This window comes from Sorex fumeus, unplaced genomic scaffold (assembly GCF_029834395.1).
Source record: "Sorex fumeus unplaced genomic scaffold, SorFum_2.1 ptg000083l, whole genome shotgun sequence".
NCBI classification, from domain to species: domain Eukaryota; kingdom Metazoa; phylum Chordata; class Mammalia; order Eulipotyphla; family Soricidae; genus Sorex; species Sorex fumeus.
In genome coordinates, this window is record NW_026606140.1 from 10,699,470 (window position 1) to 10,719,839 (window position 20,370).

The 20,370-nt window shown below is 50.6% G+C and overlaps 1 protein-coding gene across 1 annotated transcript in view; it reads left to right on the plus strand.

Annotated features, from left to right (window-relative positions):
- CIT (citron rho-interacting serine/threonine kinase) overlaps positions 1-20,370 on the plus strand; it is a 163,550-nt gene that overhangs the window by 33,389 nt on the left and 109,791 nt on the right. Inside the window, exons 7-9 of the mRNA XM_056131037.1 lie at positions 5,060-5,202; positions 6,573-6,666; positions 15,474-15,677. Of these exons, the coding sequence (XP_055987012.1) occupies positions 5,060-5,202; positions 6,573-6,666; positions 15,474-15,677 (441 nt within the window). The remainder of the gene's footprint in view (positions 1-5,059; positions 5,203-6,572; positions 6,667-15,473; positions 15,678-20,370) is intronic.

A 20,370-nucleotide genomic window follows, 5' to 3' on the forward strand; every position in this document is an offset into this window, starting at 1 on the left:
AGGAATTACTCCTGGCAGTGCTGGGGGGACCATATGGGATGCTGGGAATCGAGCAAGGCAAACGCCCTACCTGCTCCAGCCCCTGTCTGCTTTTTTATTTAAAAAAAAAAACAAAACAAAAAACTGGTCTTGGGGCCACACCCAGAGGTGCTCTGGGTCTTGCCCCAGCTGGTGCTTGGGGGACACCACATGGTGCCAGAAATCAAACCTTGGCCTTCTGTGTGCTCCACCCATTGGGCTCTCTTTCTGGCCCCAGGAGTGCCAGTAATGCCCTAAGGTGTTTTCAGTGTTGTTCATGTTTTACCTCTGTTTTGGGGAGGCAGGGAGCACACCCGCCTGTGCTCAAGGCTTCCTCCTGGCTCTGCACTCAGAAATTAGTCCTGGCGGTTCTCGGGGAACCATATGGAATTCCGGGGACCAACCCTGCTTGACCGCAAGCAAGGCAAACACCCTACCTGCTGGACTCTCCTGCCCCAGATTTTGAACTCTTTCTAAAAAGAATGTGAGTGCTTTTAACCTGCTCCCTGCATGATTTGGTTGGAAGCAGACAGATTCTTTCTTGCTGGAAATGTTTGTTATTATTATTTTTTTGGTGGTGGGGGGAATCACGCCTGCTGTGCTTCGGGGACTGTGAGATGCCGGACCCCACTCTGGACTCTCGTGTGCGTGCACCCCGGCCCTTTGAGCTCCCCTTCGGCTGCTCCGGCACCATTTCTAAAAGTCCAGATGTGTGTGCTGAAAGCACCCAATTTCTGGGTCTCAGTTGTATCTTTAATCTCAACTGCCAGAAGGATTGATCAGGCTCGAGCTGGCTCCACACCAGCCGTCGTCCCCAGCGGCTCCATTGCTGCCGGAATGGCTCACGATACCCTGATCTGATTTGGGGGCAGGGTTACGGTCTTGGGATGGCTGGACTTTCCCAGTGGAGGTCCTCACTAATGAACAGCAGGAGTGTCCAGTCTGTCCCATGGATCCTGCCTGTGGGTCAGCGCCGATCAGTTCCTTTGATAAGGATCCAGTCTGTTTGGAAGCGTGTCGCTTGACTTCTGTTTTGGCTTTGTGTCGGCAGCATGTCACTCCGCGGCCATGTAATCTTTATCGCCTGTCTTTCCAATCAACCCTGGATCTGAAGAAACGGAAGGAAGGTTCAGCACACAGAAAAGACAAACTTAACTTGAGCCGGAATTTTCAGCTCAGAAACCGGATCTTCTGAATGATGCCAAGAATTATGTGTCTTCCCCCCCCCCATCCTTCTTTTTTTGCTTTTCTAAAAAGATGGTTTCTCTTTTCTGAACGATTCTACTGGCCTCTTGTTCCAAATGGGATCATCACAAGTTGCTGTTCTCATTCATGGTCAGTTTGTGAGTTTTCTGTGTTTTGATTTTTTTCATTTTGGTTTTTTGGGCTCCACCCCAGCGGTGCTGGGGGATTACTCCCAGGTCCTTGCTTGGGGTTGGGTTATTCCAGGTTGTGCGGTACTGCCCAGTATTGGAGTTGCACCCAAGTCTCTCAGCCCTGTAACCATCTCCCCGACCTCCAGTTTGTGAAATTTTAAAAGGTGCCAGAGAACAACCGCGGGTTGGACTTGTGCATCCTGAGACTTACAAGCTGTTCTCTTTTTTTTTCACATTTTTAATAGAGCCAGATTAGAAAATTTATAGCTGCGACATGTCGTCATAAATATGCATTGTTCTTATTTTAAGACATTTCAGTTCTAAATACATGAGTACTTCTGTTATTATCTGTGATTTTTTTTAATTATTATTTCTTTGGGGTGTATAAGACCTTTTTAAATGGCTATATGTATTTGAAGCAGATGTGGAAATTGGCACTCCCCCGCTCGCCAGGGCCCCGGGAGAAGCAGGTTGGGACGAGTGGGTGGACCTGGGTTGCCAGGTGGTTCCCGTGGGCTCCTTGAGGCTGAGGACGGGTTCCTTCTGTCTGCTGTGAACTGGGGGACGCAAAGTCTGCGTTTTAGCTGCCACCCCGTCAGGGTGAGGCCCTTCTTGTGAGCTCCTCAACCCTTTTTCCTCCCAGCAACCGCAGTGCAAATGGAGCCTTGTGCTTCAGTGTCCAGCGTCTGGCTATGTCGCTGTTGTGTGCCGGGGACCATGGGGTGGGGGCGGGCAGCCCGCAACTCGGCGCTCCCAGGGGCGTTGGGGCTGCTGCCTCTGCCGTGGGCTTGACTCGGCCCTGCAGAGTCTTTGCTGCACCATTCAGGGGCCCCGGGGGAGAGGCGCAGACATGCTGTGTCTGACTGGGCTAGCGCTGTCTTCTAAATCTGGACTAGAGGCAGAGCAAGGAGCTGGGAGGAGGATGGAGAGAATTCACAGCCCGGCCTGGCTTCTGGAATGAGCGTGTTGGGCCCTCAAATAGCATCGATTCCTTAGCATGACAGCGAGCATGACGCAGTCCCCACTCCAGGCGAAGGCTACGGCAGTGCTTGAGGACCCGCTTCCATTCAGGTCGCTCCGCCAAAGCCCCCGCAGAGCACGTTAGCCATGGCCCCGTCACCAGCGCTCTGGGTGGCCCCTGCGGTGGTCTGCCCCACTTCTGTCTATTTCCATCTGTGCTAGGTTTTCTTGTTTTTTGATAGGAAAGGTATTTGCTCAGATTCTGCCTCTTTCTAGAACGAGACGACTTCCGGGACATTTGTAGTGGAGCGCTTGGCTCCAGTGGCAGCACACGGAGCGAGACCCTGAGCTCGGGTCATGGTGCCACGTGCCCTCACCTGCCAGCCAAAATGACGGCCACAGAAACGCTGCCATGTGGTCCAGCTGATGGGAACTCAGTGCTGGGCGGGAGACCATGCAGAGATGGTCCAAGTGGCAGGACCCTGGAGGAAAGGGAGGGGAGGAAAGGCGCGGCCTGGGGTCCTGGGGGCCCACGGGGGCTTGGTCGTGCATCCTTCCCGCAGGTAACCGAGGGGGGAGCAGAAACCAGCGAGATCACGGGGCTCGAGCTGGAAGCCACCCAGGCGAACCTCTTGGAGAAGCCCGAGACACCGAGCGAGTCGACTCAGGAATCCCACAACCAGCAGCAGCAGGATTTCCATTTCTCAGCCTGGGATGTTTTGTTGTTAATCAAACATTTCACCTGAGGCGGTGCTTTCTCTTCTGCCAGGATTCTATTTCCTATGCCTGGATCAACAAATGTAATAGCTCACTTTTTTTCCTCATAAAAAAGGAATCGTTCGTTATCTTCTGTAGGACAGCACTTGGCTGTGCTCACAGGCGGCCTTCCCTGGCTGCACAGAGATGGAATCTGCCCTCGCTGTCTTTTTCAGCGGGATAGGGAGGGGGAGCCCCCTGCAATGCTCAGACCCCCCTGGGCGCCACCTGGGAATCTATGGCACGTGGGGCTGGATGGCTCAGAGCGAGGGCAGCGCTGCTCTGCCCTCTGGTGCTGTGGCCAGCAGGGCCTGGACAGTGCTCGGGCCAGGCGGAGTGGGGAATTGACCCCCGAGCCTGAGCATCTGTGTCTCATTCCATCACATTGGCATGCCACATGTATCTTATCTTATTACTAGTTTTATTCAGCTAGTTTGGGGGTCATACCCGGCGGTGCTCAGGGCTGACTCCTGCTTCTGTGCTCAGGTGTTGCTCCCGGTGGGGCCGGGGGCTGGAAACCTACCAGGATCCACCACATGCCAGCCAGGCACCCTGTCTGCCCTGCTAGCTCTCTGGAGCAGTATTTAGGAAAAATGCACAGCGGTTTTTGGACCATGCTTGGGTTACCCAGAGGCTATGCCTGGTATGTTGCTTCAGGTTCATCCCTGGTGGTACTGGGGTACTGTGAAATGCCAGGGATTGGGTCTGAGCCTCCTGCAGGCAGAGCACACGGGCACAAGATCTTCGAGCTATCTCCTTGGCAACCCCTTTAAAAAAAAAATTCCCGGGGCTGGAGGAGTACAGCAGGTAGGGCGTTTGCCTTGCACGTGGCCGACCGGGGTTCGATTCCCAGCATCCCGTAGGGCCCCCTGAGCACCGCCAGGGGTAATTCCTGAGTGTATAAGCCAGGAGGAACCCTTGTGCATCGCCAGGTAGGACCCAAAAAGCAAATAAATAAGTAAATAAATAGAATTTCCTTGGGCCAGCAAGAGGAAATCAGGTACAGGACTTCATAGGTCTGACCTGGGTTTGATCTCGGGCGCCGCCTGACTCTCCCGGTAGCAGCAGCACCACACCCTCGGACCCTAGCACTGAACTATTGGCCTGGTAGGTTGAGTGTCTTGGGGAGTGGCCCCTGGTGGACCCTCTGAGTATGGCCCCCACCGTCTCTCTCCTGTTAGTGTCATGACTGGGTCACACCAGTGACACGACATTGCCACTGTAGTGGCACCGGGCGCGCGGGGCAGTGCCAGGGTTTGGCCTCGGGGGCTCACCGAGAAGGCGGGAGCTCTCCCACCTGTGATGCGGCCTGTGCTTTCGCCCGGCTCTCGCCGCTGGGTCCTCGAGGGATTTCTGTTGGTTCCCACAGCAGTGAGACGTGACGCTCTTTATCTACAGACAAGTTTACAAGTTCCTGTGAAATGAATGTCAGAAGCAGAGTGCCAAGGTCCAAGAGTCTCTGTTCCGATTTGAATCCTTAATGGAGGCAGAAGGCCGGCCAGCCTGTTCAGGAAAAGGCTGTGTCACGTTGAGCGCCTGCGTGTGCTCTGCTGGGTCGGGAGTAAAATGCAGAAAAGGATGCCGAGGGCTTGTTGCCCTCCAGGAATTTCTGTCTCTGCTGTGTGCTGATCTCAGAACGTCTAGGGTGTCGGCTTCGGTGGGTGGGCGGGTGGGTGGACTTAATTCGACTTTTCCAGCTTGCCTTGCAAACATTGTGCTGGTGCTGGGGCTAGTCTTTCATTATATTGGTTCTCGGGAGTAACGGCTGTAATTTCCTTAGGGCAGGGAACTCATCCTACGTGATTTACGGTCTGTCTCTCACATCTTCAGTTGTGTTGTGGAGATGGTGTAATTATAACACGTCACACAGCATTGGAAGATCTAATTGAGACCTTCACTCATTGGGGTGTGTATCTGTGAAGAATGAATAACTTTGACTTTCTCTGCAGGTCATGGAATATCAGCCTGGTGGGGACTTGCTGTCACTGCTGAATAGATACGAGGAGCAATTAGATGAAAGTATGATTCAGTTTTACCTGGCTGAACTGATTTTGGCTGTTCACAGTGTTCATCAGATGGGATATGTTCATCGGTAAGCAAGAGCTTGACCTGTCTTACCCGTGCGTCCTTGCTGTAGAGAGAACGGGTTAATGACGTCAGTATGAAGTAACGGCCCCTTCAGCGTTTCTTTGAGCGCTGACTGCAAAGAGTTTTTCCAAAATGACAGTCCTTTCAGCCCACGCACTCAGGGGTGGAGATAGAGACTCGGGCCATCTCGGGCTTGCCAGTATGATCTGGCAGTGAATGGAACTAATCAGACCGTGAACTCTTGCATGGGTTCTCTGGCAGAAAAAATGATTTGCAGAAGAGCTGGGCAGCTACATGGGCGCAAGCAAGCACGAAGTCGTCTTTCCCTGACTGTTCCTGCCCATCGTGCAGGAAGGTGCTCCAAAGAGTCTCTCAGAATGACTTAGAAAGTTGGGGACTGGAGCGATAGCACAGCGGGTAGGCATTCGCCTTGCACGTGGCCGACCCTGGTTCCACTCCCAGCATCCCATCTGGTGCCCCAGCACTGCCAGGAGTAATTCCTGAGTGCAGAGCCAGGAGGAACCCCTGAGCATCGCCGGGTGTGACCCAATAAGCCAAAAAAAAAAAAAAAAACCCAAAACAAAACCCTAGAAAGCCTTTCTTTACAGCCTCCCTTTGGGGGTCTTTCTGCCCATCCATATGGGTTGTGGTGGGGCCCAGGAGATGGGACAGCAGATAGGGCACTTCCCTGGGCCCGGTCCCCACCACCCCAGAGAAGCCCCACCGGGAGTAAGCCCAGAGCACTGCTGGGTGTGGCCCCCAAACAAACAGACAAAAAAAAAAAGACAGTTGTGAGAATGTAATGATTTTTTTGGCGAGGAATCTTAAAATCTGAACTTCTGCTTTTCCAAAAAAAGCTCCTTGACTTTGGCCAATCCCTTAATTTATTTTGGCCTTAAGTTTACTCAATGCAAAATGTGTCTCTAGGAGAAATAGCCTGTTTGTTCATCATTTATTTATTTACTTCTGGCTTTTCAGTCACACCTGTCGATGCTCAGGGCTCACTCCTGCCTCTGCACTCAGGGATCACTCCTGGTGGTGCTCAGGGGACTGTATGCTCAGGTGCCAGGAGTCAAACCCAGGTCTGCTAGGTGCGAGGCTACCACCCAACCCACTGGACTATTGCTTGGGCCCTGAGAAATAACCTGATTAATGGCAGGTGTTTGTTTCCTTTCGTTCTCTCACTCCCTTGTCTTTTTTTTTAAGAGGTAAATTTATTTTTAAAAATATATGCTGGGTGTTTCTTTATTGCCATCCGTGGGAAGCTCTGTGTTGAGCACAGACACTGTGCTCCTGGCCTCGCTGCCTGCTTCGGCCAGCAACTGCCTGCTCCTTGGCACAGAGACCCTCATTGGTGGCTCTGATTTCTTACAGGGACGTCAAACCCGAGAACATCCTCATTGACCGGACAGGACACATCAAGCTGGTGGATTTCGGCTCTGCTGCTAAAATGAATTCAGATAAAATGGTAAGAAAGTGGAAAAAGGGTGGCTCGACAGAGGTTGCACCGGAACGTGTCTGGCGGCGCATCATAAATTTGGGAAATGCCGGGCAAAATTGGGTGTGATGGGGGCGTTTTCAACTGCCCATGCATAAAATGACCCCCGGGGATGGGGGTTGGGGGGATACCCAGCCAGGTTACACAGCTCTGCCTTGTTTTGTTGGGTGAGGGCACACACTTGGCGGTGTCAGGGAGTTAGCTGGGCCCCGTGTGCAGACTTGCTCCTCCAGCTCTCTGGGTCCCTTTCCCTAACCCTCACAGCTTTGCTTGACCTTCTCACTCTTCCGGTCATCGTCTCTTAATACGTGATACAACCGATTTTGCAGTGTTCATACAGGTTGGCTAAAGAAAGAGGGCGGGGTTCCTCTTTCATGTTTTTCTTTTATTTTCTTTGTCTGTTCAGACTGTCTTCTATGACATCAACTTTCTTACTTTAAAGAATTTTGATGAAATGGTACATGATCTCAAATCCCATGTTCCAAACTGAAATTAATCACTGGACCATTTGAACTAAAAATCCTCAGTGTTATGAACCAGACGTTCAAAATGTCAATTCTAAGTCCTGGACCTTTGATAAAAATCAAACCGTTTTCCATGCTCTAATTAGGAAGGCGAGAGGTTAGCTGTGTAGATCAAGAGTGCGAGTACATTAGAAAGAAATACGACAAGGTAAAAAATGTTTTTGAAAAATCTAATAAAATGGACTTATCCTCAGGCTGGAGCGATAGCATAGTGGGTAGGGCATTTGCCTTGCATACAGCCAACCCGGGTTCGATTCCCAGTATCCCATATGGTCCCCTGAGCACCGCCAGGAGTGATTCCTAAGTGCAGAGCCAGGAGTAACCTCTGAGCATCGCCGGGTGTGACCCAAAAAGCAAAAAAAAAAAAGGGCTGGAGTGATAGCACAGCGGTAGGGTGTTTGCCTTGTGCGCAGCTACCCTGAACGAGCCAGGTTCGATTCCTCTGCCCCTCTCGGAGAACCTGGCAAGCCACCGAGAGTACTCAATATACTAAACACAGTAACAAAAAGTCTCACAATGGAGATGTTACTGGACCCGCTGGAGCAAATCCATGAACAACAGGAGGACAGTGTTTGTTTTGACAATGTATCCTAAACCTAAATTTCAGAATCAGTGGTGCAAAAAATGACAGGCAGGCCTAAGAAAACACATGCGTACTCGCACACACACGCATACACACACGCGCACAAATACACATGTACACTCGCACACACACACACACATGCACGCTCATGCACATACACTTTTGTTTTGGGGGCCGCACCTGGTATATGTAAGGGTTACTCCCAGCTCTGCAGCTCTGTGCTCAGGGGTCGGGGGTCACTCCTGGCAGTGCTCAGGGAACTGTCCGGTGCCAGGGCTTGAACTTGGGCCTCCCACATTGAAAAGAATGTTCTCAACTCATTCGTGCCAACTGACCTGTCTTAAGACAGATTTGACAACTAAACCTAGACAATCCTTAGGAATCCAGGCTTCTATTCTAGCAGTGCTGATTCTGGTGTAAAATGAGCAAATAGGTCAGAGAAGGCGTCCCCCATTGCCCAGCCCCGAGAGTCTGGTCCTTTGAATGAAGGATAAAGTAGGATATTGTCCAAGGCCTCTAGGTGGTTGCAGGGAAGGTGGGTGCAGGCAGGCTGGTCGGGAAAGGCCCAGAGGCCAAGCTCCACAGACTCTTGGCGCTCCCGGCTCCAGTCTCCCTGTAGACCTGAGATGCACTTGAGACCTTTGGCCAGCCCCTCAGACCCTCGAACAAACCCTGCCGGCTTTCTCAGCCCCATTCCTCCATGTTTCTCCCTGTCCCTCAGTTACCTGTTTATTTTGGGGCTGGCTGTGCTGGTGTGGGTGTCGTGGTGCCAGGGCTACCGTCTAGGGCCTTGGACGTGCTTGGCTTGTGCTCTGCCATTTGAAGCACCCTGACCCAGGATTTTGTTCTTACTGTGTATACAATTTGACCATTACATTAAGAAAGAGAATTAGTGGGCTGAAGAGATAGCACAGCGGGTTGGGCATTTGCCTTGCATATGGCGGTCCTGGGTTTGATTCCCAGTGTCCCATGTGGTCCCCCGAGCACCGCCAGGAGTAATTCCTGAATGCAGAGCCAGGAGTAACCCCTGTGCATTGCCCGATGTGACCTAAAAAGCAAAATAAATAAATAAAGAAAGAAAGAAAGGGAATTAGCATTTTTGTTTTGTTCTGGGTTTGTTTCTTGGACCACACCCAGCTGAGCTCAGGGCTGGCTCCTGGCTCTGCTGTGCTCAGGTCACTCCTGGTGGGTCTCAGGGAACCATCTGGGGTGCCGGGGATCAAGCCCGTCCATGGCCAGCTCCTTCCCCCTGACCCCATAACTCTGGCCCGGTTTAGAGCATTTTAGGCTGTAACAACAATCGATGGTTTCGTGGCAGGCTTGAACACTGGGGGGTTGCATTTAATGGAATAAAAGGCCTGGCGGGGGTGAGGGGGTAAAAAAACAACAACATGCCACATTTTGTCATCTGGGGTTCAAAAATCTGTCCACTGTGAAAGACCTAAATAAAAATCCTGAAATAGTCTAGAAATAAGCTGAAGCCGAGGTGCAGAGTCTGTTCATACAGCCCCTCATGGTGGGCACCTGGGCGAGGGCTGCTCCTCGCTGTGGGCACGTACCTGTGGGCTCCAAGAAATGTTCCCGGACATTGCTCGAGGTCCCTCGGGAGCTGGGGCAGGCACACCGTCGTGGCCCTGGGTGAGATTCCCCGCAGTCAGTTGAAAAGGAGCAGGGCACAACGTCCTCAGAGCCGACCGTGTTGTGTGTGTTTGCCATCAGCAGACCCGTTCAGACGCCTGCGTGAGACATGCTCCCGTGCCTGGGTGTCGAGTCCCTCTCCAGGGCCCTTGGCAGAGAGACATCGCTCCTGTCCTTTCAGAGTTGGGCCCTTCTCAGCCCTTCCCTCTAGGTGGGGAGCCGCCCACAGGCACTTAGGCTCCATGCAGCTCAGTACTCAGCCCCTGGCTATTCTGGTCAAGGACCTGCGGCTTGGCCTGATGGACGCACTCAGGATGCCACCCCCCCCCACCCCCCGGCTGGAGGGAGAAGTGCCTTCCCAGGCACGAGCAGACACACAGGGATCCTCAGCCGTGTTTGATGGGGAGGCCCTTGCGGTGTTAGAAGGCCAGGGACCTGCAGTTGGATCAGTCCGTGTATGGAGAGAGGATTGGAAATTGTTGCTTGGATCCCTGTGAATAGGCTGAATGGGATTTCTTTAGGTGGAATGTTTGGGAGGTCAAAAGTAGGCTCTAAATGTTCTTTTTGAGCAGAATATGGAATGTGAGATGCACCCATTTACTGAAGTAACTTTTCCTTAGCCCATCCAAAATACATATTTATGTATTTTTGATACATTTCTCCTGGTGAGGTTATTGGGGGACTCTCTGGGGTGCCAGGAATTAACCTGGGCTCAGTCACATGCAAGGCAAACTTTCCACCCACTGAACTATTACTCTGTCCCCATTGTCCTGTTTTAAGTTGTAAATTTGAATGTTTCTTCGGAGTATTTTCGTTTTATCAGTTGGACCATCTCCAAGCTGAGGGGTTGGGTCTTAGGAGCAGAGATGTGCCACTGAAGCTGTGTGACTCAGCACTCCTCCCCCACACACACCTGATTAAAATCTCATTGGACACACAGGGCACAATCCCAAGCTGTCTTTTGTTCACTCATGAGCCAGTGTTCTGGAAATCGTGGATTTAAGAGCTCCTGCCAGCCCTGTGACTAGCAGCAGGGGAGCCGCGGGAGCCTTTTTGGGGGATGAATGTCAGAGGGAAAAGTGTTTTTCTTTCTTTTCCACGAGAGGAACAAGAGGAGTTGTTCTCTTCTGCAGTGTGCTGGCCTGCACCAGGGACTGAGCCTGAGAGAGTTCAGTTATAGTTGTATGTTGAAGTCTTGTAGCTGTGTGCTGAGAGGTTGTTGTATGTCAGAGTCATGCAATTGGATGTTGAAGTCATGTAGTTGTACACTGAGAGTTGGGTTGTAGCAGTACATTGAGTGTTAGGTTGTACTTGTACATTGAGCATTGGGTTGTAGGTATACATTGAGATTTGGGTTCTAGTTGCGCATTGAGCGTTGGGTTCTAGTTGCACATTAAGCGTTGGGTTGTAATTGTACATTGAGAGTTAGATTGTAGTTGTACACTGAGAGTTGGGTTGTAGCTGTACATTGAGAGTTAAGTTGTAGCTGTACAATGCGAGTTAGGTTGTGGCTGTACACCAAGAGTTGGGTTGTAGCTGTACATTGAGTGTTGGGTTGTAGTTGTACACTGAGAGTTGGATTGTAGCAGTACGTTGAGCGTTGGGTTGTAGTTGTACATTGAGTGTTGGGTTGTAGTTGAATGTCAAAGTCATGCCGTTGCGTATTGAAGTCCTGTAGTTGGGGGTTGAAGTCATGGGAATGGCTGAGGGGAGAGGAAGACAGTGGTAATCACATCTGTTCCTGCTTCTTAAGGACTTTTCTAAGTTAATCCTTTTTGCTTTTTTGCTTTTTGTCTTATCTCTTTATCCCTTAAAATAGGTAAATTCTTTTGTGTTCCAGCCCATGTTCTGACTCTTTCCATGGACTGGGATTATAACTTTCCTGGCAGTGGATAAGGATTAAGGCATAGTGACATGGATGCCCTGTCCGATGTTGTCCTACGGATTGAGTCACTACAGTTCCCCTTTTTTAGCTATTGCTTTTGGGAACACACCCCAGCATTGTTAGGGTTAGGGTTAGGGTTAAGGTTAGGGTTAGGGTTAGGGTTAGGGTTAGCGAGGGTTAGGGTTAGGACTTTTCTAAGTTAATCCTTTTTGCTTTTTTGCTTTTTGTCTTATCTCTTTATCCCTTAAAATAGGTAAATTCTTTTGTGTCCCAGCCCATGTTCTGACTCTTTCCATGGACTGGGATTATAACTTTCCTGGCAGTGGATAAGGATTAAGGCATAGTGATATGGATGCCCTGTCCGATGTTGTCCTATGGATTGAGTCACTTAGCAGTGTTGGGCTTGAACCCCAGACGCTGAGCCTGTGCTCAGCCCACAGAGCTGTCTCTCTGGCCAGTATCTAGTTCATTTTATTACCTCCCTCCAGAGTGGCTCAGCTGGAAAGCACGGGCCTTGCATGCTCGAGACCTTGGGCGCGATCTCCAGTTCTGCACGACAGCGACCACAGAATGAAAACAAAAAGAATTGGGAAATTCTTGGCACCCAAGGTCCCTGAGCACTGCCGGGAGAGACGCCTGGGCACTGAGCTTGGGGTATTCCCTGTGTACCATTGGCTATGGTCCCCAAAGACAAATTAAGCAAAACAAAACATCCTTTCGGTTACTTGGCTGTGAATTGCTACCAGAAGAGAGTGAAAAGCATCTTGCAAGGTCCTCATCAGGGCAAGTGAAATCACATGTGGAATGGGTTGATGTGTCCAGAGGTCAGTGGCTAATGGAGACTGGCCGTTGATTGCCATTGAAAGCCTTTCTTACTGGCCGGGGTTGGCTCTGAGGGCTGGAGCGCATGTTTTACCTGTGGGAGCCCCAGTTCAGCTGGCACCACAGGGTCACATGAGCTCTGGGAGTAGCCCCTGGTCACCTCTGAGTGTGGCCCCCAAACCAAACCAAACCAAACCCCCCAAAATCTCGGTTAATTATGAGCAAGTTCCGTAGAGGGAGGTGTCTGAAGCACAAACTAGAAAAGATATTTTTTCTTTAGAGTTTTCTACTGCAAATTAATCTATTTAGAAGGCTCAAGATGATAAGGCATCATATCTGATCTGGAGAAAGAATTAGTTGGGGAGTTATTGTCCTCTCTTTGTTCAGTCTAATCCTAGTCATCTGAACACGTGGCCCTGACAGCTCGGACCTTTGACAAGGCCATGCTGGTAAGTATGGACCCACCACCTCTCGGGCCTTGTACAAGTGACCCAACCTTGTGCACTGCCCGTGGGGAGAACAGAGTGTTCACAAACAATCTAGCACAGTGACAGAATAAAATCCCAAAGTGTGGAGATATTAGATGCATATTAGATGACTGCATTGTCCTGTGGGGTAATTGGGCATAAAGGGTATTTTATCATCTAATCAGTGATACGGTGGCAGTGCCAACGTCTAGTCACAGCAAGATGTTAGTTTTCTACTTTTATTTTTGTACTTAAAAGGGATCTATTGTTCATTGTTAATGTTGAGACAAAATTTTTTAACACAAACCTGTAGTTTGTGTTAAAACCCTGATCCCGTGCTGAGCTCATTTAACACATTGAAAGATAAATCTTGGCTGGACTTCCAGCACCAAGACTTCCTTTTCACTGATTTTAAGTCTCCTAAGCTCTGTTGGAGACGTTTTTCCTCTTTCTCCCCATCGGTGTGTGCTTCCTGGGTGGTGTGACCATCTCGCTTTCCCAGCGAGGTACTTGTCTTCCTGTTACCCAGAGACTTGGAGACTGGTGTCGGGAATAACAGGATCCCTTTCTGGGTTAAGGGTTTGGACAAACCTGTAGAGGACTTGAGGGAAGGGATGAAAGGAGAGGGAGTAGGGAGAATGAGTCTGTTTCTGTAGCAATGGATCTTCAGAGCGGAGGATTGGAGAGATCCAGCTCCCAGGTAGAGGAGTGTGGGTCTTCATCACTGGCCATGGAGCCTGCCTGGCATCCTCTCTGATCATTAAGCTCCTCTCTGTTCCCAGGCAAAGTAAATCAATGTTTATGGCATCAAGCCCATCCTTTTTCTCTTGGGAGGGTGGGGATGAGGGAAGGAGGGACATCCAAGCAGTTTGCAGTCTCTGGTGATGCTTGGGGAACCGTGTGGTACTGGGGACAGGACACATGCAAATCTTGCATCTTAACCTCTGTACCATGTCTGCAGCAGCCCACCCTTTCCTGTTTGTTTCTGTTTTGGTCCATACCCAGCAGTGCTCAGGGCTTACTCATGACTCTGTACTCGGGGTCAGTTCTAGTGTTGCTCAGGGCACCGGAGATGATTTGAACCACACCGGGACACATATGGGGCTAGCTGGCTTAACTCCGCTACAGCCTTTTAAAAACAGTTATCACGGTATCACGGTCCTCCTGTTGTTCATCGATTTGCTCGAGCGGGCCCAGTAACGTCTCCATCATGAGACTTGTTACTGTGTTTGGCATATCGAATGTGTCACGGGTAGCTTGCCAGGCTCTGCCATGCGGGCGAGATACTCTCGGTAGCTTGCCGGGCTCTCCGAGAGGGGCGGAGGAATCGAACTTGGGTTGGCCATGTTGGCTGTGTGCAAGGCAAACGCCCTACCGCTGTGCTTTTTTTTTTTTTTTTTTTAGCTTTTGGGTTCTACCTGGTGATGCTCAGGGGTTACTCCTGGCTCTGAATTTAGGAATACTCCCGGGAGTGTTTCGGGGACTATATGGAATGCCGGGGATTGAGCCCAGGTCAGGCACGTGCAAGGCGAGTGCCCTCCCTGCTGTACTATCTTGCCTTTAATGCCCGCTGTAGTTGTGAGATCTGTCGGCTCACTCGGGGACACTTACCACTCTGTTTGCTCCCTTCTGCACCCTGTTACTGCCAGTGGGATAGAAGCCCATTTGGATGCAGGGTTGTTGACAGCGATCAGCCGCAGAGGTGACTGCAGCTGGCCCTGTTTCATTGGGGAAGAACATGGGTGAGGTGGTCCTCAGACGTCACATTTCACGACTCAGTAATGCTTCAGCCCAGTCCGGGGGACTCACGGGGCTGCCAGCTGCTGGGCTGGTCGAGCAAGAGGTGGGTGGGAGGGGCAGAAAACCCACTTTCTTTCTCAGCAGCATTTTAGGATGCGAAGGACATTTCATCACCAGGACAGTCGGACAAACTTTCAGAAACAAACAAACAAACAAAAAGAATCGGTCTTTAAATAGAATGGATTAGCTTTCTAGAGAGGCCTTCCCACATCACTCAAGCCTTGCTTTGTCATGGTCAAGGTACTTGGGCTGCAGGGCCTGGGTCTCTCCGAAAGCGGCAAAGCCACAGGAGCTGGAGCTGGGGCTGGGGAAGAGAGTCCCCATTAACACTTGGTCTTTGCGGGCGGGCGGGGGGGGGGGCGGGGGGTTGTTTATCAGGTCCTGCCCAGCAGGTGGGTTGAAGTGGGATTATTGAGTTCAAATAACTTAACCTTGAGCTATCACCGCAGGCTCATAATTTTGGGTTGCTGGTTTCCGTTAATGGGCAGATTGGTCTCTGATCATTTTGCGGTTTCCAAGCATTGGAGGGGCTCTTCATACCAGTGATGTGTATCAGGAAAGACATCTTCCCTGTCAGGGGCCAGAGAGCCCAGGACACCAGCTCTTTCCCCTTGGGCCTCGAGAATTATGCAGTTAAAAGTAAATGGTTTGCCACAATGCCCAAAAAGGGGGCGGGGGAGGAGGGAGAGGGAGGGGGCGGGGGAGGAAAAGCGCCTGTCATAGAGGCAGGCAGGGGGCAGGGGTGGGGGTGGGGATGATGGGAGGGAACCTGGGGGCACTGGTGCAGGGAAACGTGCAGTGGTGGAGAGATGGGGGTTGGAGTATGATTTGACTGAAATCTAATCACGAACGGGTCTGTAAGGGTCTCTCTCACAGTGATTCAATAAAAAAGCAAAGAACAAAAAGCAAACAGTTTGCATTTTCTCGAGCATGCCCCTTGCCAGAAGGGCCCAGTGCCCGGGAGAATGGCGTCAGTGGCAGCTAGCGTGTGTCGGAACCGTGGCAGCTGGCACTCGAGTGGGGCGTGGTCGCCACGTGCGTGGTGTCTGTGATTTCAGGTGAACGCCAGACTCCCAATTGGGACCCCGGACTACATGGCCCCTGAGGTGCTGACCGTGTTGAACGGGGATGGAAAAGGAGCCTATGGCCTGGACTGCGACTGGTGGGCAGTGGGCGTGATCACCTATGAGATGATTTATGGACGGTCTCCGTTCGCTGAGGGCACCTCAGCCCGAACCTTCAGTAACATCATGAACTTCCAGGTACGGAGCCAGTCGTGGGTCTGGGAGTGACACTGAGAAGTGGCACGGAAGCATTGTGGGATTGAATGTCCACATATAAACCCGCAGTCCCGGGTAGTAATAACAGCAGGAAAGTCCGTGGCACTCACTGTGTGGCAAAAGCTCTTCTAAACACTTCATTGATTCTATTTCATTCACTCTCCACCATTCGGAGCTGGAGCCCACGCTATTGTTTTAGGTACCGTTGGAAGCAAAAGTGCCGCCAGCTAATCTGTCGTTTCATTAATTATCAGATGCGTTTTGAACATGTATCTGGGGATTGATGAAATCTAGCTTATTAACTCTGCTCGTCCTCAGGCAACCCCGTGAGGTAGATATTATTTTCATTTTACAGATGTGAGAACCGAGGCAGAGTGGATAAGCCACTTGCCGGAGAAGGTGTCCACCTCACTTGGCTGAACTCTAGCTGTCAGCTGTTCTGTTTCTTAGTACTGCCGTTGATGGCATTAATAACATTGAATGGATTAGAAAGTGATAAATCAGTTAATCAAGAAGAATCAAAGTTATTTCCTGATGACTAGACTTTGTACTCTATTAAGCCCACTTTGGAAGGATAGGATGGATTAGCAGATCTGTTTCCACTTCAACCAAAAGGAAAAATCGATCATTAAAAATTTTTTCTTCGATTAATTTCATCTTTCTGGGATGCTTAAGACCTGCTTTCGTGTCTGTGGCTCTGTATTTTCATGGTTACATAATGTTGTTCTTGAGTTAAAGTTCCCCTTTGCTTGTGGGAGCTAATTTGTTACCTTCAATTCAAGCCGCTTGTCCAGCGATGGGCGTGTCCCCTGGGCACAGTAAGGCATCAGGTTTACAGGGCAGCTGAGAAGGTTCTCTCTGCCTCCTCTCTCCACCCCAAACAGAAATGGCGTGTCCATGAGAGAGGACAGAGGGAGAGGCCCGTGAGAGAGGTGGGGTGGGAGATCCAGGCAGGGAAGTCCTGGGAGGGGCTGGTAAGGCAGGAGGTTCTGCAGAGAACAAAGGGATGTGCTCAGGCAGCTTTAAATAACTTCCCATTGTTGGCCAGCAAAGAGCAGGTGAGGAGTGGGAGAGATGAGACGGGAGAGGAGCAGGGGTCAGGCCGTGAAGGATGTCGGACCCTTGCAAGGGAGCTCGGCCTCTCGATGGGAACAGGCCATTTATTCTGGGAACGAGCCTTTGGTCCAAAGGGAAGAGAACACAAAAATTCTTTAAAAAAAGTTTTTTTTTTTAAAGGAAACTTGCATATATAAGAAAAACTTTCTTAACTCTGGAAAGCTGCATTTGCTAAAGAAATGATTGTTTCATTTCTTCTTTCTTTCTTTCTTTTTTTTTTTTTTTGCAATAGCGTTTTTTGAAGTTTCCAGATAGCCCGAAAGTTAGCAGTGAATTACTTGATCTGATTCAAAGTTTGCTGTGTGGCCAGAAAGAGAGGCTGAAGTTCGAAGGCCTTTGCTGCCACCCTTTCTTCTCTAAAGTCGACTGGACAAACATCCGTAACTGTAAGTGGAGTGCCTGCAGCTCTTGGGGTTGAGACATTTTAGAACATTCTGGCAGTGGGAGGTAGGTGGGGCAGGAATATCAGCCCACTTTCTGGATTTGAGATTCAGCAACATTGAGAAACAACCGGGGATCAGAAATAGAGCCCAGAGCGTCCTACTTCATAGGTGTGAGGCCCTGGGCTGTATCCCAGACAGCACACACACACACACACACACACACACACACACACGTACTTGCATGCACACATGCGCACACACGTGCATGCATACGCACACATGCACTCCATGCCCATAGACTGATTTAAAATTATTTTGGTTCCTAGAAGATGCTACAGATGATATAAAAAAGGGCTTTAATTATCAAAAGGAATAGAAAAGGCTAATTACTGTGACTTCGAATTAAAATTGCTTACAAAGAACTGAGTTGTTTACCAAACTGTGTTTTTTATGGCCTTGACAATCCAGCCCTCTCGGAGAGCCCGGCAAGCTACTGAGAGTATCTTGCCTGCATGGCAGAGCCTGGCAAGCGATCCGTGATGCCAAACACAGTAACAAGCGTCACAATGGAGACATTACTGGGCCCACTTGAGCAAATCGATGAACAACGGGGTGACAGTGACAGTGACAGACAATATAGTAAGTTAAAAGTCCAGATTGATGGAGTTCGAAGGTCTTCACTTGATTGGACATCATTTTTTTCCCCAGAGGAAAAACGGACCAAGGTATTTCATTCATAGGTTAGGACAACTCAGAGATCAGGCAGTGTGCCCAGGTGGCTCGGCTAACGGCCAAGCCTGTGCTGAGATTCTCCTGCCTCCCTGTGTCCGTTTGTTCCCTCTGAGGTCACTGACTTTGTGCACGAGTGCCTGAACTCCCCGAAGCCTAAGCAGTGGCTTGGTTCATGCAGCACTCCACAGCCAGTGAGCGCTAACTGGACTCATTAAGCCCGAAGACTTGGCTCCTTGCCAAGCAAAACAAAATGCTTCCTTATTTTACAACTTGATGATTATTTAGAAACTGTTTTTAAGTGTTTTGTTTTTGCGTTTTGTTTGTTTCATTTTGGGGGGGCAACACCTGGTGGCGCTTAGTGGTTCCTCCTTGCTCTGCGCTCAGGAATCACTCCTGGCGGTGCTCAGGGAACCATATAGGATGCTGGGGGTCGAACCTGGTTCAGCTGTATGCAAGGCAAGTGGCAAGTGTCCTCCCACTATACTATCACTCCAGTTCCTGTTTTGGTTTAGGTGTAGTTTTTTTTTTTCTTTTTGGGTCACACCTGGCGATGCACAGGGGTTACTCCTGGTGGTGCTCAGGGGACCATACGGGATGCTGGGAATCGAACCTGGTCAGCCGCGTGCAAGGCGTGCAAGGCCCTACCCACTGTGCTATCTCTCCAGCCCCTGTTTTTGTTTTTTTGAGGGCTGCACTCTGTGGTTCTCAGGGGCTGTTCCTTGCTCTGTGCTGACGAGTGATCCCCTGGCCTTGTGTAGGGGACCTTTATGCAGTGCAGTGGATTGGAACCAGGCTCAGAGGGATGCCAGGTAAACTCCTTAACCCCTGTACTATCTTGTCAGCCCTAAAGCTCTTTTTAGTCTTGAATGTGAAGAGTGACCTGACCTGATGGAGCGCTCTGCGCAAAAACTATTGACTTATCTGATCTTTTTTTGGCGAAGAGGACAGGGAGGGGGCAGGAATTAGAACCTAGTGTTTTTTTAAATTTGGGAGCCACACTGGCAGTGCTCACTCTTGATGGTGCCTGGGCAACTTGGGGGGGGGGGGGGGCTGGGGACAGACTCTGGGTCCGCTGCTTACAAGGTTAGACCTTTCTCCTGTCCCACCTTTCCCTGCCCTTTTCGACTAGTTAGCCATTTATTTTTGCGATATTGTAGAACGTCTTTGTAAGTGTCCTAGACTTCTAGATAAAGCTGTGTGGCTTTTTGTGCCTTTCGCTGGATTGTGTGAGTTTGGTCAAGACCCAATACTGTCTAGATGGAAGTCATTTCGGTGGTTTCTCTACCCTCCTGCCAAATATTCAAGCAGGCCACATTCTGTAAAACTGTCATGTCTCACCCCTTCCCTCACCTCCTGGCTTTATTTTTTCAAGTACCTCCCCTCAGATCTCCGCGGTTCAGAGCTGGTCATCAGCGTATTTTCAGGGGAGCATTTTCTCTCCCTTTTCCCCTTCTAGAAGGATTGGCTACAGTTCCTTTTAGATGCTGTTTGAGTCCTTAATCTTTTCTTTGCCTTGCCTTTTAATCTCCGTAAGCTTCCCGAAGAAGCAGTTAATTCCTTTATGCCTGCACGCACTGGCCATGTCTAACGACCTCTCTGTGCACTCCGGCCGGCCGACGACTCCCGGAGTTCAGCTGTTCTGGGCTTCCGTCACCCTTGGTGCTGTTTAGCCTTGGGGTCACACCCCTCCACTTGGGTTCCGTCTTTTCTTAACCGGGCTGTTTGTGGGTCTTTGGCTTCCTGGGCGGGCAGGGTCGAGGACAGAGATGGCCCCGGGTGGCTGGGGAACCTCCCGTCCACCCCATTGCTCTGCCTGCACGACCCCCGCGTGCCTCTTGGGCTCACTCTTGCCGCCTCGCGCTCGACCCACCGCTCCTCCTGGCTCAGCCCCCTCTGTGTCCTGAGAAGTGCCCGCGTTGGTTTTCCTCTCCTTTCGCCCAGGTTAGGCACCCTGCCTCCCCTGCCCCCCACCCTACCTTCATTCTCGCAAGGGAATTCTCACCCCGCTGAAATCTGATTTTTTTTAAACAGAGTTTATTTGAAAGTTTTTTTTGTTTGTTTGTTTCTTGTTTGTTAACTCCCAGTGATGCTCAGGGGTTAGTCCTGGCTCTGCACTCAGGAATCACTCCTGGCCGTGCTTCGGGGACCCTATGGGATGCTGGGAATCGAATCCGGGTCGGCCGCGTGCAAGGCAAACGCCCTCCCCGCTGTGCTATCGCTCCAGCCCCTGAACCCTGAGTCTTCTCCCCCAGAATGGCCTTCAGTGGAAAGGGTCTGTCTGTAAGACCGCAGCGGGGTGACGTGATGGCCGCAGGTGCAGGGGGAGGGTTACGACACCTATCGTAATGTCGCCTTCTCCTCTCGGTGACTTCTCTTTCTTAAAAACGACATTTTAAAAATCAGAGTAGCTTTGGTGTCTAACACTGGCTTCAGGTCTGTAGGAC